General features: G+C 61.8%; 5 protein-coding genes across 5 annotated transcripts; 3 read left to right on the top strand and 2 right to left on the bottom strand.

Annotated features, from left to right (window-relative positions):
* Nucleotides 1-347: 347 nt before the first annotated feature.
* On the top strand, nt 348-2,186 carry A1Q1_07389 (uncharacterized protein; the record flags this gene model as incomplete). The annotated part of the gene is made up of 1 exon (XM_014327625.1): nt 348-2,186. One exon carries the CDS (start codon nt 348-350, stop codon nt 2,184-2,186), a length of 1,839 nt encoding a protein of 612 aa, XP_014183100.1.
* Nucleotides 2,187-3,538: 1,352 nt separating this feature from the next.
* On the top strand, nt 3,539-5,505 carry A1Q1_07388 (putative monooxygenase; the record flags this gene model as incomplete). Its single annotated transcript, XM_014327624.1, has 2 exons — nt 3,539-4,775; nt 4,841-5,505. 2 exons carry the CDS (start codon nt 3,539-3,541, stop codon nt 5,503-5,505), a joined length of 1,902 nt encoding a protein of 633 aa, XP_014183099.1.
* A 3,398-nt stretch (nt 5,506-8,903) lies between these two features.
* A1Q1_07387 (uncharacterized protein) lies at nt 8,904-11,436 on the top strand (the record flags this gene model as incomplete). The annotated part of the gene is made up of 3 exons (XM_014327623.1): nt 8,904-10,747; nt 10,834-11,268; nt 11,343-11,436. The coding sequence occupies 3 exons, from the start codon at nt 8,904-8,906 to the stop codon at nt 11,434-11,436; spliced, it is 2,373 nt and encodes a 790-aa protein (XP_014183098.1).
* Nucleotides 11,437-12,251: 815 nt separating this feature from the next.
* On the bottom strand, nt 12,252-13,763 carry A1Q1_07386 (uncharacterized protein; the record flags this gene model as incomplete). Its single annotated transcript, XM_014327622.1, has 1 exon — nt 12,252-13,763. One exon carries the CDS (start codon nt 13,761-13,763, stop codon nt 12,252-12,254), a length of 1,512 nt encoding a protein of 503 aa, XP_014183097.1.
* A 385-nt stretch (nt 13,764-14,148) lies between these two features.
* Nucleotides 14,149-14,566, bottom strand: A1Q1_07385 (uncharacterized protein; the record flags this gene model as incomplete). The annotated part of the gene is made up of 2 exons (XM_014327621.1): nt 14,149-14,260; nt 14,322-14,566. 2 exons carry the CDS (start codon nt 14,564-14,566, stop codon nt 14,149-14,151), a joined length of 357 nt encoding a protein of 118 aa, XP_014183096.1.
* Nucleotides 14,567-15,245: the final 679 nt, after the last annotated feature.

The following is a 15,245-nucleotide window of genomic DNA, read 5'->3' as shown; positions in this document are numbered from 1 at the left end:
GGACATAATGACGCTACGGACCGGCGAACGCGTTCGGTGAATTGGTTCAACTGCTCGTTGCTCTTCGCTTCGCGCAATCTAGAAGACCGCTCAACCCATCATGAATCCACCCATGCGCGACCATAACTTGACTTTCAGGATCTCGCAGACTGGCAGAGGAATGCAGCTGGGATAGCGCAGGGAGTGCAGGCGGGGCATCTCCGCGGGGCATCGCTGGGCGCAACACCAGCCGTGAAGACTGTGTCAACAACCGGCCCACTTTGCGAGGTTGTTTCCTATAAAGCGGCCCGCTGTGCGGAGAGACGGATCCCCAGTTCGCCCCCCTCACCCTCCTTTGCTTTCTTGTCATGCGTTACCTCGGCGCGATTCTTCTTCTGTCGGCGGTCGTGTCAGCCGGGCTGATCACGGACCTGATCGACGATCTCCGAGACACCTTCGGTCCAATCGCGCAGGAGGTGGTGCGCGGAGCCTTGTTCGCTGGCGGCGGCCTCCTCTCCGTTCTGTGGAGGCAGGTCTCGAATGTGTTTGCAGACCTGCTCAATCTGGCGATCCGGATCAATGCGTTCGCCAACCCCCTCGGCGACGTCGATGCGTACATCACCCCGGCCTCTGCAGCGGGCCGCCGTATCCGCATCACTGGACACCACTTCCCGGACTTTGATTCTTTCCTCGGCATCCCCTATGCCAACCCCCTCACGGGGCGCAAGCGATTCGACCACCCCACTGCCTTCAACTACACCGAGGACGTACAGGCATTCACGCACGCCAAGGCGTGTCTCCAGACGCTTCCGCTGCTCGACGGCGTCACGGGCCAGAGCGAGGACTGCCTGTACCTGAACGTTGTGACACCCACCAACTCGGTCGGCACCGATGCCAAGCACCCCGTCATGATTTGGCTCTTCGGCGGCGGCTTCTTCGGCGGAGCGGGAAGCTACTACTCGACTCTTGCCCCGCTCATGGTCAAGAAGAGCCAAGAGCTGGGCCAGCCGGTTATCCACGTCGCGATGAACTACCGCCTCGGCATTCACGGTTTCGGCATGGGCCGGGAGATGGCGTCCGAGAAGCTGGCCAACAACGCGATTCGTGACCAGCGACTCGCCATTGACTGGGTGCGTGAGAACATTGCCAACTTTGGCGGTGACCCCAAGAAGCTCACGCTGTACGGTGAGAGCGCCGGCGCCATCTCGACCAGCATCCACCTCCTGAACCCGGCCAACAAGGACGTGTTCAAGGGCGCGATCATGCAGAGTGGCCATGCGTCCACCATCCCCGTCCCCAAGACGGAGGACTACCAGCGCCCGTACGACGACTTTGTGCAGCTCGCCGGCTGCGCCGACCGCGAGGACACGCTCGACTGTCTCCGCGACCTTAGCGAGGACGAGATCCTGTCCGTCACGGCCCAGCACTCCCGACTGAAGCAGTACGAGCTCGGCGTCGTGTCCGTCACCTGGCGTCCCACAATTGACGGCGATATCATCCCCGACTCCCCGTTCCGTCTCCAGGCCGAGGGCAAGTTTGCCAACATCCCCATGATTACGGGCACGAACAAGGACGAGGGCACTTTGTTCGTCAACTGGCTCGCGCACAGCGAGGAGGACAACAAGCGCCTCATCAACAACATCCTCCCCTCTCCTATCTCCGAGGACCTCTTCGCCAAGCTCTTCTCCGTGTACACGAACGACCCCGCCATCGGCTCGCCCTACGGCACGGGGCGCAACACCTTCCTCCTCTCGCCGTATTACAAGCAGGCGGCTGCCATTGCGACGGACGCATTGTTTGTGAGCAAAGCCAGGTACTACCTGCAGCAGGCGAATGCGCACGGCAACCCCAACGTGTGGACGTACGCCTTCGAGGCGGCAACGCCCATCATCCCCCCCTTCCTCGGGTGCATGCACGCGACCGAGCTGCTGTTCACGTACGGCATCGTGTCCAAGTGGCTCCCGGTGGGATGGACGAGCAAGTCGGAACGTGTCAGCCAGGCCATGATGGCGTACTGGATCGCGTTTGCGCACAACCAGAACCCGAACACGAACGGACAACCCAACTGGCCCGCTCACTCGGGACCCAACGATCGCCAGGCCCAGCTGTTCTCCGACAAGGGCGTGTACCCCATCCCCAACACTTATCGCGACAACATGATGGAGCTGTTCCAGGATCCCGCCCTGTATGGCGCGTTCTTCGCGTAAATCTATCCCTTCCTAACCTCTATATCTATCTCTATACCCCAATTTCCCTTCCATCTTAGGTATCACTGCAGTCACTCTCTTGAAATATGGACACTATATGAAGTCATCGCCGCAATCATCCGGCCACGGACATGAGAGATCACGTGCAGACACCGGCGTGCCATGACGCCGAGACAGTGTTCGGACCTGGCTGGAAATGGGCAGCTGACCCTCTTCTCTCGGCGAAAGCGAGATCACGCCGCTGCAGCTTCTTATATGTGACCCTAAGGGTGGGGCCACGTCTCCTCCGCTACCGCTCAGCTGACATGCTCGCTTGCAAGGTCAAGGTCCGGCGAGGGTCATGGTCTCTATGAACGGCTTCTTGGCGCGTCATCACCTATGCATCTTGCCCGCCAGCGTGATGGAGCCAATGCTAGCGCGATGTTTCGCGTTCCAACGTCCCAACAATCGCATTTTGATGCGCTGTCATTGGCGGCATGAGGGAGGGAGGCATGCTGGTTGACCCGGCCTGGCCTGGGGCGAGGTTGGGGTCCCCGAAGCCACTGCGTGCCGGTGTGCCGAGCGCTGCTGGCCGCGGAGCCTGGGGACCGTCCGTGGCCCCGTTCGGGCGTGCGTCAGACACGCAGCGATCGATCACCCGGTAACATGCATCGTCATCTGCCCTCAATCAGGCACCGGGTGGGAATGCGACTGGGGCGAGGCCGGGGCAGGCGGGTGCCAGGCGGGGAGACGTCGGCGGCGGCGCTGGGGCCGGATAAGCCAGGTGACCTCCTGCTTTGAACTTTATACCCTTGGCAGAACTTGACTTGCACCCTACGACACGAAAACTGTGCCCGCGGGCAGAGATGGGCAGAGATGGGCACAAGAGATAAGCTGGTGATTTGCTCGTTTGGTTTACCCGGATGAACCAAGATCGGTGTCTATCCTGATTGTGGCTTGGGCCAGGTGTTGATTTTCGATGCCGAGCGCTCGATGGCTGCTCTTCGATGCATCCTTCGTCGAACGCAGCGACGATCTCGTCGATGAGAATGTCACGGAACCCTCAGAAGAAACGTGCAGCCAGATATCAGCACTACGCAGCCCCAACAATAGCAGAGTTCGGTGAATAGGCACTGCAAAGGTCATGTGCGCATTCTTCACCGCGCGGTCGGAGGATGAGCGCGGGGAACGGGGTCGGCAAGATCTTTGACGAACATGACCTTGGGCCAGTTAGTGACCGGTTATTTCTTGGTTCTCCCGTTCTCACCACCGGGGGCGGCCATACCAACCACACTCATCCTAAACGGGTGGTTCGAGAACGTCTCCGCTCTCAGCACCGCACACACTGCATATAAGAACAAAGACTAGCCACGATGACTTCAACCCCAACACCCTCGACCACCATGCCCACTGCCATCGAGAACCAGCCGTCTGAACACTACTACCACCCGCGCAAGTACGAGGCGGCGCACTACGAGTCCACCCCGGAGGGCCAGTCGTGGCCCGTGATCGTTGTTGGAGCCGGTCCCGTCGGTCTTGCCACGGCTCTTGGCCTCGGCAAGCGCGGCATCAAGGTTGCCGTGGTTGACCAGGGCATCGGCGCCTCCTTCGGCTCCCGCGCAACTTGCTACTCCCGCCACACGTTTGAGATCTGCGACCGCCTCGGCTACGGCGACAAGCTGGCCAAGCGCGCGCTCGGATGGGTCGGCGGAACCTCGTACTACCGCTCTGAGGAGGTGCTCAGCTTTGAGATGCCGCAGGACCCGTCCAACCTCCGCCTGCCCATGTTCAACATTGGACAGTGCGAGTACGAGGACTTCCAGCTCGCCGAGATCGACAACTGCCCCAACGTCACCATGCTCTGGGGCTCGACGCTGAAGGACATTAAGCCCGACGACAAGGGCGTCACCCTCACTGTTGAGAGCGTTGACGGCGAGCGCACGCTCCGCGCCGACCGCGTCGTTGCCTCTGACGGAGGCCGCTCCAAGGTCCGCGAGTCGCTCGGCCTCCACCTCCAGGGAACCGCCTACGAGGGCCGCTACGTGATCGCCGACATCCACTGGAAGAGCACCCTCCCCATCGCCCGCCGTGTCTGGTTCGACCCCCCTTCCAACCCGGGCTCGACCGTCATTATGCACAAGCAGCCGGACGACATCTGGCGTATCGACTACCAGCTCAACGAGGGTGAGGACGTTGCTCACGAGACGACGCGCGAGGCCATTGTCGCCCGTATCACCAAGCACCTGTCCTGGCTCGAGGACAACGGCACCATCACCAAGGAGCCATGGACGCTCGAGTGGCACTCGTTCTACAAGGCGCTCGCCCTCGCTCTCCCGGACTTCTGCCCCCCTGAGGGCCACGACCGCGTCGTCTTTGCCGGTGACGCCGCCCACCTCGTCCCCATCTTCGGTGTCCGTGGCCTGAACTCGGGCATGGAGGATGCCGACACCCTCGCCTGGATGCTCGCTGCCGTCACTTACGGCGATGCCTCGCCCGAGCTCCTCCACACCTTCTCCAAGGAGCGTCACGACGCTTGGGAGCAGAACATTGCCGCCGCCGGCAAGTCGACCCTCATCATGACCCCCGGCTCGGACGGATACAGGTGCACGCGTGACGCGCTGCTGCAGGTGTCCTCTGTCCTGCCCGAGTTCAACCACCTGATCAACCCGCGCCAGTCGTCTGCGACCCACGCCCTCCGCTCGCCCCTCACTGTTGCCACCTTGCCACCGAGGCCAACGGTCTCCAGGTCGGCGAGCCGCTCGAGGACCGCGTCATCGGCTCGACCTCGCTTCACCGCGCCCGTGGCCCGGGCTTCGGCGTCTACACCGTCGGCCCCGCGACGGAGACTGCCGAGAACGTCGCCGCGGCGATCCAGAAGGCCCTCCCGCACGAGCGCGTGACGGTCATCCCGCTCGAGGCGGGCGAGGACGGAGGCGCCGCCGCGTCCTGGGGTGCCGAGGCTGGCGAGCTCGTCGTCGTTCGTCCGGACGGCATCGTCCTTGCCCGTGGCAAGAAGATCCCCCCCGTCGACGCCTGGCTCAAGGCCGGCAAGGCGACCGAGGCGCCGGCCAACAGCAAGATCGCCGACCCCGTCCTCCTCTCCAAGGAGCAGAGCGACCGCGAGGACGTCTGGCTCCAGCTGTCGCAGGCGCTTGACGCGGTCCAGAACCGCGAAAAGTTCCTCACCCAGCTCGCCATTGTGCTCGGAGCCAAGGCCGGACCCGAGATCACCAACAAGGCGATTGACATTCTCAAGAAGGAGCGTCTCGCCAAGGAGGACGGCGAGAAGGCCGAGGACGACATCCGGGCCCAGGCTAATGGCACCGCTAATGGAAAGTAAATAGACAATCTCAAAAGTTGTAACATAGTGTTTCGTACATGCATTGGGTTCGTGTAATCGATCCTTTCATCGTCGCATCGTGCAGAGTGACTGACATCAGAGAAGAGGTGGTCAGAAAGAGGTCGTGTGACCTCTTGTTTGTGAGCAACAAAAGAGGTCAGTGCACTCGAGGAACAAAGGTAATCCTGTCTCGGATGCACCAGTGTCCGAGGAGATCGTCAAGGCATCCAGATTGCTCAGATGACCAGATCTCATCGCCAAGAGAGGAGACGTACTCAAGCGCGGGTCGGGTGGTAGCGAAGACGACGAGCGGATGGCTGTGCAGACACATGTGCTCGTTGGCGGAGCGGAGATGACAGTGCGCCATGCTTCTCGCGCATGCTGAGGTGCGTCGCCTTCTCAACATCAGAAGCAGCGACGAGGCTACCCATGCGGCGCTCGCCGTCTCCAATGCTCCCAAGCGGGGTCCACCGGGCCTCCACACTCGGTCGAGATCCAGCGACCTCCTTCTCCATGAGATTGAAAGGTAACGCTGCTCCCAGTGTGCTTGATCATGGTACGAGTCTTGGCGATCTCATCTCTGCGTCGAGAGAGGTTCTGGTTCAGTCCTGCACGAAGACGCTCGTAGAAGGCAGGCAGGACGCACAGGTCGGCCTGCGGGCAGAAGTGACTAACTGGCAGACGAAGGAAGGGTTCCAGGTTCGCTGGAATGGACGGTGCAGGGTCGAACCCGGAGCGATTTGCGCCGGGAGCACCAGTCGGATGGCTGGGTAGCCCGAAGCACGGAGGCATCCTTGCTGCATTCGAGCATTCTGAGCGACCGAGGGTCCCTCTTGCATGGTCATGCTGAGATGGCCAAATGCATCATTACGCAGACGACACGTTCCATGCTAGCTTCTGTGCCCCTTCGTCCCCTCGAGCTTCCCCTGTTGTTCTCCTAGTTGAGCGCTCCACACTGCTTCATCAAGGACTTCTTTGCGATCTTCCGTATGTCTGTGAAGTCATCGCGGAGTCAGCGACAGGGCAAAAGAAACTCGCCGCGACCCGGGGATTTACGGCACCTGCTGTGTCTGTAACCAGCTGTCAGCGGGTCGACCCACTGCGAATACGATGCAGCAAAGCAAGCCATCCAAGACGAGAACGGCAAGAGGTGGAGGACACGACGCTACGGCACGACTGTGAAACAGAATGAAAACGGGGTGAAACAAGCGTCAACAAGCGTCCGTGGCGTGGCTGTTCCAGCGCGGCATGCTCTCGACATTTCTCTCATTGTACTTTTGATCGACGACGACTAGATTCTTGTCGGGATCTGGACAGCCAAGACTCGGGGTCTGTCCGTCTCTCAGTGTTTTGAGAGCGATGTGCGGGGGGCCTCAAATCATCATAGACACCATGAGCCCACTCCCCCACCAGCTTCCACAGAGCTTAAGCTAGAACAACTCGAGTTTCGGTGTTCGCGACATTGGTCTGTCATGGCAGGCTCAGGACACACAGGACAGAAAGAGGGTCCAACCCTCGCCCGGACATGAAGTGGTGGGAAGGAGCGCACTCGGGGCAGCGCCAGCGACGCCATCGGTGGCTGCGGCGCACCGAGCGACGCCACCAGCCACCAAAACCTCTCTGTCCACGTTCGTTTTGTGTCCCCAACTTTTGCCCAAAATGCCCTTTCCTGTCATGAAGTCGTCCTTCTTACCCTTCGCGGCCCCTCAGCCAGCCGTCCATGTGGTTGAGGGTCGCTGCGATGGGCGCGCCGGCAGGTGTTGTGGGGCGGTCCATGAAGACCCAAACTGGTAGTTTGGATTCAGTACGATCCGTACGAGATATGTACGAAAGCATTGAACTGACTCCCACACTACGGGCCGAGATTCGGGGCTCCTGGCTCCCAAGTCAAAGGAGGATGAGATGAGGAAGACACGAGTCAGAGAGCCAGCAGCGCCAACGACGTCAGTTGGCGCCCTCGTCCGAGATGAAACTGCACACTCTGGCGGAACTCTGTGCAACAACCCCTTTCTGACGCCTCGGAGAGGGCCCAGATCACTCACATTCACGCTGTACCAAGGCCGTGTTTGTGTGTGTTGGACAGCTTCTCACGCCCACATCGCTTCAGAGGGCATTGTCATCTCCTTGTCAGTCTCCAGTCACCGTGTGGGCTGTTGAGAGGGGAACAGAACTGTAGCCTCGACTCGAGCTGCCTTTGGCTCAAGCATAAGCTTGGAAACGGCACCCACGTTTCCTGGTGCGACACTTGCTTAGACGACGAAACATGTCCAGGTTCCAGTGACGACAACAGTTGATCTGGGCCTTGCGGAGGCCCTCTCGGTGCTCGACGACGCACGCCGCAGCCTGTGTGCCGCGTGCCCAGATCCGGAGGCTGAGCTTGTCCCCTCTCCCGTATGCATCTATTGTCCGCAGTCTCCACGTTCTTTCAGCCGTGTTCGCAAGCTCAGCAGTATGCATAAGATACTAGCACGAGTACGGCATGATAACCCAATCTGCCGGATGAGGGGGGCCAGCGGAAGCGTTTCACGAGCGGTCCAACGGGTTCCAGCGGGGCTGGCTGGCAGTGGACTCGGTCGGAAGATGTGGAGCCGCCCGTTTCCAGAGGATCCGATTGTTATCATTCCACAGTCTCCAGACTCGTGTGCCGCCCAGCCCGCCGCAAACACCCTCGATTTGCTGGGTCCCATCCATCTAAGGCTGAAGTTTCTCTGACCAGGCGTTGGCTGGAATGGCCGCGTCGGGGGCACGGCGCCAGGGCCCAAGGGGAGAAAGAAGAACGACCGGCACGCTGGTTGCGACTTCGACTCCTGACGCACGGCGCACGGCACAGCACCGCTGCCAGCACACCGATCACACCCAGCCGTCTCTAGACAACACCCCCCTCTCTCTGTCTGCAGTCTTCGCACCTTGCACGCACTCCCCCGCAAACTCACTCACTCACTCTGCACATGCACTGACCCCTCTCTCTTGCTTCCTGCAGCTTCACACATCTCACCGCAGGCCCTCCCCTCCTTCTGGGCTCGTCTCTCTGGTCCCACGCTGCAGTCCATGCGCGAGGTGTCAGGTATATATCAAGCCACAGCTGCCGGTCGGCCCTCGCGTTCCTCGATCCCTCTTCTTGACCCTCTCGACCCTCTCGACCCTCTCACCATAAAACAACTCATACTGCCTGGCGCACCCCCGCCGCATGGATCGCGGCCCTTCCCTGTGCCGCTAGCGTAACTTCATCAGCATCGACCGCCCGTCCACCCGACCACCACCGCAGGTATCCCTCGATCCCCACTCCAGCGCTGCAGTGTAAGCGCGACCGGCTCGCGCGTACTCGCAGTCAGATCACCCAGGCCACCCAGTACCCAAGTACCCACCGCAGCACGGCGTGATCGTGCACCATTGCGACCATGTCGAAATCTAGCATTGGAAAGAAGAAGGGCCGGTCCTGGTCACTGTCTTCTTCCACTGCTTCCTCCATCTCGATATCGCCTACCACCACTACACACACGAGCACGCTCCTGTTAACACCCATTACCTCTCCCGACCATTCCTTTGACCTCATCTCCGACCCCTTTGCCGCCGTGTCTCCCTCCGTGTGTCCTCCCTCGACCGGCCTCTCCCCCATCGCTCCCGTCGTCCCCGTCGCCCCTGTGTCCGCGACCGACGACACCATCTCCCCCTCTCCTCCCCACTCACCGAACAGCACCTTCGGGCGCCTCTCGAGCTTCAAACGCAGGATGGCGCGTCCGATGCAGCGCTCCTACTCCCAATCCCACGCTCATGGCAACTATGGCCTCGGGGCCGGTGCGACCGTGGTCCGCACACCGCTGGATGCGACGGCGCACATGCAGCACGCCAGTATCTCGCATGCGCCCTCGGTCGTGGCCGGACGCCAGAAGTGCAGCCAGTATCCCTCGCGCCAGTCGAGCCTGCGGTCTGCGAACGGCTCGCCGATCGGCTCCCGCCGGCCGAGCGTGACCTCCACCACTGCACCGATGCAGCGGCCGCCCCGCGCCGAGCCCTCCCTCGAAGGCCCGGCGTTGGCGGTAGAGGAGGAAAAGGTCGAGATCCAGTTCATGCGCTCTCCCAAGTCCCAGCCGCGGAAACCGTACCAGCCCAGCCAGTCCGTGGACTGGTCCTCTCAATCGCATTCGCACTCGCAGCCCCACCAAAGCCTCCAGTTTCCCAACGGCCAACACCAGAGCTACCAGCAGTACCACCAGCCGCCCTCAAGGCAGAGCTCGCAGCAGGCGCTGGCGCAGAAGTTCCACCAGCCGAAGCCCAGCGTGGCTGTGTCGCCTGCCCCTGTGTCTGGCCACGTTCCACAGACGCACCAAGCGCACGGAGCGCAGGCGGTGCAGGTCAGCCTCTCGCGCTCCCCCTCGAGCCAGAGCACGGCCTTGAGCTCGACCGGCCACGGCTCGACCGCCAGCTCTGCGGGCCCGCAGACGCCCGACACGCCGCGTACCCCCGAGCCCGAGGACACTCTCGACATCGACATTGCCTACCACCGCCACCGGCTTACGAGCGGCACGGGCCGGTCGTCCTTGACGATCACGGCCGAGAATGCCCAATCCTCTATTTCTGGCCACGGCGGTTCTGGGCTCAGCACGTCTCTCGGTTCCTCCACTCTCGGGTCGCACCACAACTCTTCCTTCGGCTCTCGCTCGCAGGCCACACTGCCCACGCAGCCGCTCCAGGTCGGTTCGCTCCGGACACACCGCTCGCACGCCTCCCTGGCGCCCGCGCCATCACCCCGCTTGGCCCACGTGCCCTCCCCCTCCGTCGCCAGTTTCACGAGTATAGACGAAGACGTCTCGCCCCGCGTCCCCGGCCCGATGCCGCGAAGGCGCCCCTCGCAGACCTCCAAGCCCGACGGGCCCTTCACGCCCATCGTGGTCGGACATCAGATCCGTCCCTCCACAGAGACCAGTACGCTCGTCACGCTCCGCTTCGCGTTCTCCCTCGACACGGACCCGAACACACACACCGTCACGCTGACGCTGGACACGCTGCGCCCCGCGGGCGGCAGGCTCGTGCAGTTCGTCGAGGACGCGCTGCGCCCATACTCTGCATCGTCGGCGAGTCTGATCGGGTCGGGCGAGAGTGTCAACTCTGTCTACTCGACAGGCGCGTACGAAGGGGGCGGCGAGGGCGGGCCGGACATGACGGATGGATCCTCTGCTGAGAGCGCGGAAGATGGCGACAGCGACTTTGAGTACGACCCGAATCCGTCCTATCGGTTCTTCCAGTGAGTGATATACTACACAGGCTCGCCGGCAGCTTTGGAGCCGAGATGATGATAGCTGACAAATTACAGGGAGGAATACCTCGAAGTCATGGAGGAGACGGAGCGCGTATCCCCGATCCCGGCGCTGCGGCCCGGGCGCCGCGCGCCTCTCTCATCCTGCCCGACGCCCCTCCCGCCACTCGCCGAGCTGCCCTCGCTCTCTGTGCGTCCGCGCGCCTCGCCCAGTCCCCAGCACCACTGGCTCAGCTCGGCGAGCTACGCGCCCTCGGGCAGTTCGCATTCCTACTCCAACAGCGGGTGGAGCGGCGCGTCCGTCTCGCGCGAGTCCTCGCAGCGCAGCGTCACATCCTCGCTCATGCGGCGGAAGCGCGCCAGCACGTGCCCCTCCGCCAGCGGCGTCGTGACGGAGCTCACGGTGCTGATCCAGCGAGACGCGAGCGCGTGGCACGCCATTGCGAGCAGGCTGTGTTCGGGCCAGTGGCCGCTGCTGGACGGCAGGAGGAAGAGGGTCGAGGCCGAGTGTAAGTGGGCAGGTATGGCTGGGCTTGCGCAGAAACTGGAGCGGAATCCCCACTTCGTGGCCGGATACCTCTAGCCTGGGTCCTAACTTACTCGCACTCTCCTCTCATCCCGCCTCACCTCGCCATCTCGCCATCTCCGGTCAGCCCGACCTGCCCGACGCCAGCTAGTCGCCAGCCGCACTGGCCCCCTCTCCCACACCTCTCCCACCCACTACCCCTCACAACCACCAGCGACCTCTAGCAAACACACAGCGCACCAGCGCCCAACCTCTTATGCCAAAACAAAGCGATCACTTCGGTAGATCCCCGCTCCAACGCACGCACCACGCTCCTTTCTAGTTTTTTTCCCGATCTGACTCTCGTTCCAACCCCGGTTGTACACTATAGAATATATCCCACGCCGCTAGCAAAGCTAAAAAAAAGCATAACGCGGCGCGTTCCTTTGCATGCAGCTATAGCCCTTTGCCTCTCCTTCGTTTCGGCTCGGCGCCAGGGGGGTCAGCGTCGGTCGAGATTCGAGAGACTTGGCGCCCACAGACGCTCTTGCTACTCTGCACTTACACGCGCTCATAACTTCGACACTAATGCATGGTATCTAGCCACCTCCCCCTTTCATAAACAGGGGGATCGGTCTACAAATCAAGATATAATAATGAATGACCAAGATGAACTTCAACGCTTCTTCAGATCAACACTTCCTTCTTGACGTTTTTTGTCTTACAACTGACTCGAGATAGGGAGACAGGTTGCACAGTAGCTTGCGCTAGTAAGCGCGACATTGCTTCCTTTCCACTGCAGACGCCGGCGACGTGCCGCATCTCACTCTTACACTCTATCACAACCTGGTGCCGCGACCAGCTCGGCTCACGGAGCGCAAGCCACTCCGTCCTGCCCGGCGAGCCTCACCGACTGGCCCTGGCCTCGGTGGCATCTCGGCCTTCGGCCTTGCGGCCTCAATGCGCACCCCGTCGAGCTCGAGCCGCTTACTGCACACCAATACGGGGGAAGCGCTTGCGGAGCTCGTGTTTCTGGATCTTGCCCGTCGACGTCTTGGGGAGGTCGGAGGTGATCTCGACCCACTCCGGGCGCGCAAAGCCGGGGAGGAGGGGCTTGCAGAATTCCTTGAGCTCGGCGGCGAACGCGTCCGGCTTGCCGTCCCACTTGGCCTGGACGTGGGGCCTGAGGATGATGAAGGCGTGTGCGCGCTCGCCGTACTTCTCGTGCGGGCGCGCGACGACCGCACACTCCAGCACGTCGGGGTGCTGGTAGATGGCCGCCTCGATTGAGAGCGACGACGCATTCTCGCCACCAGAGATGATGATGTCCTTGCTCCGGTCCTGGATCGAGATCATGCCGTAGGGCATGCGCACAGCCAGGTCACCACTGTGGAACCACCCGCCCTCAAACGCCTTGGCTGTCGCCTCCGGGTCGTTCCAGTACTCCTTCAGCGCGATGTTGCCGCGCATCACGATCTCGCCCACCTCGTGCCCGTCTGGGTTCACGTCCTCGTATCCGTCGGCGGCGGAGGACTCGGGACGGATGACACGGCACTCGTCGGCGGTGATGAAGGCGTGGCCCTGCATCGCCTTGCGCTTGTAGAACTCCTCCTGCGTCAGCTCGACCTTCCACTCGGGCTGCTCCACATTGTTCGTGATCGGGCCATACGTCTCGGTCAGGCCGTAGACGTGCACGACCTTGATGTTGAGCTTGGTCTCGAGCGTGTTGATGAGGAAGGCCGAGGGCGCGGCTCCGGCCACGAGCGTGCGGATGTCGTGGTCCACCGGCTTGGCAGAGGGGTGGTTGATGATGCCGATCTGCACCGTGGGGGCAGCACAGTACACCGAGATCTTATCGCGGCTGATCGACTCCCAGATCGGGCTGTAGTCGCCCACAGAGCGGAGGCACACCTGGCCCGACGTCGCGGCAGTGATCGCAAAGGGGAAGCACCAGCCGAGCGCGTGGAAAGCGGGCAGGATCCAGAGGTAGTTGGACTCGTTGTCCATCTTGGCACTGAACGCATTGCCGAGCGCACCGAGGTAGGTGCCGCGGAAGGTGGTGAGAACACCCTTGGGGCGGCCAGTCGTGCCAGAGGTGTAGCAAATGGCGAGGCCCGCGTCCTCGTCGTCAATGAGCTCGAGGCCCTGCCATCCGATAAAGTCGGCGTCGTACTTGCCCGTCTCGATGAACTGCTCGTACGCGTCGGTCGGGTCGCGGCCGCCGCTGTCCTTGGACACGATGACCTCGCCCTTGAAGTTCTTGGCGAGGTGCGCAAACTCGTGGTCCACGATCAGGAGCTTGGAGCCAGAGTGCTCGAGAATGTAGTCGACCTCGGGGACCGTGAGACGGATGTTGAGCGGCACAATGATGGCGTGCACGGCCGGAACAGCCTGAATCATGTCCAGGATCATGGGCACGTTCGGGCAGATGACCGCAACACGGTCGCCGCGCTTGATACCCTTCTTCTTGAGCGCGTAGGCGAGCGCGCACACGCGCATGGCCCTGGGAGGTCAGCTGATTGTTTTCTCTGTGGGGGCAGTTCGTGGGGATGCATCGCGGGGAGACGGCGAGCGAGCACAGCGAGCAGGCAGAACGTCCTAGGCAGCACAGTGCGCTGTGCGATGCATCGCAATGTGCACGAGCTCTCGAAGCATTTGCAGCTCCATGTGGAGGGATAAAGTTCTCGGCTAGCGGAGCGTGCTTTCGGGCAAATCTCGCTAATGTCGCGGATCCACCCATGATTCGACGCTGCGGCAAATGTCCTGCTCCACGAGGCGTCTACCCCGCATTCGGGCGTGTCCGAGCATCTCTCTACTAAGTGGCCAGAGACACAACCCCGCGCCGCTGGACCACTGATAGCGCGTGATCGTAACCGTGGACACCTCAAGTGGAGGCCTTGGCGCCGTGGCTGGTGACGTCGGACACACCGTCGAGCAACTCGCTCCGGGGTCTCCCAAGAGTTGCCCCGGTCGCCCCGGCCCCGGTCTCCGCGGAGCTAACGGGGTGTGTGATCGGGAGCGATATATACTCCGAGAGGAAGGAGAAGGAGTACTCACCACTCGGCATAGGTCCACTCGACGCCGATGGCGGGGTGCTTGAGGGCGATGCGGTGGGGGCGGATGAAGGCGGAGCGGAGGAGGAAGTTGATGGGGTTGAGCGGGGTGATGTGGACGGGGAGGCCCTTGGGGAGCTTGGCGACAAACTTGAGGTGGTTGGGGTTGGAGAAGCCGCCGATCTGGTTTCCGTGGTGCTTGACGCGGTCGGCGGCGGTGGCCTGGGCGTCCTTTCCGTTGTTGCCCATGGTGTGGTGGTGGTGGTGTCTGTTGTCGGTGGTACGAAGGAGGGTAAGGCGTTAAATCAAGCTAGATACAGAGGACAGACAGGACACCGAGTGAGTGTGATCTGGGGGAGAAGGGAAAAAGAGAGGAAAAGATGGAGCAGGGGCTATCGATGTTATAAAGGGGGGGAGAGGCAGAGCAATGCTCCAAGCATCGGTCAAAGGCCGAGCGAGAGATTGCTCGAGCTCGTCCCGAGATGTCCACAGGAGAGCATGAGGGGGGATCCCAACTTTAGGCGATCACGTGGCCCCGCTCGGCAACCTGTTGAGCCCCAGAGTCTCCTTCCCTGAGCCCCGCCCGCGTCCTTACCGCCGACTATCTCCACCCCCTCGTACATCCAATGCCCGGTCCTGTCTCCTGTCTCTTCTCTTCATCGAGGCAACAACCCCACAGTCACTCTGCCCCAAGCAACTACCTCTCTCTCCACCTCCACACGTCCCGTCCCTTTGTAACCCCCCTCTCGCGTCTATGGACCCTGCAAACCGGCCAGAAGAGCATGGCTAAAGCCCGCTTAAAGCTCGACAAAGTGTTCCTGATGTCCCCTCTCCCCCCTGCGCCAATCAGCACCCATGCGTGCCCGCAACATCGCTCTCGCAAAACCCGTCAAACCGTAAAAATGTTCAAAACCCAGCCGAGACGGCC

The sequence above is a fragment of the Trichosporon asahii genome, assembly GCF_000293215.1.
Source record: "Trichosporon asahii var. asahii CBS 2479 unplaced genomic scaffold scaffold00009, whole genome shotgun sequence".
NCBI lineage: Eukaryota > Fungi > Basidiomycota > Tremellomycetes > Trichosporonales > Trichosporonaceae > Trichosporon > Trichosporon asahii.
The sequence above is the reverse complement of the archived record's forward strand: the minus strand, read 5'-3'. Positions and strand labels throughout refer to the sequence as shown.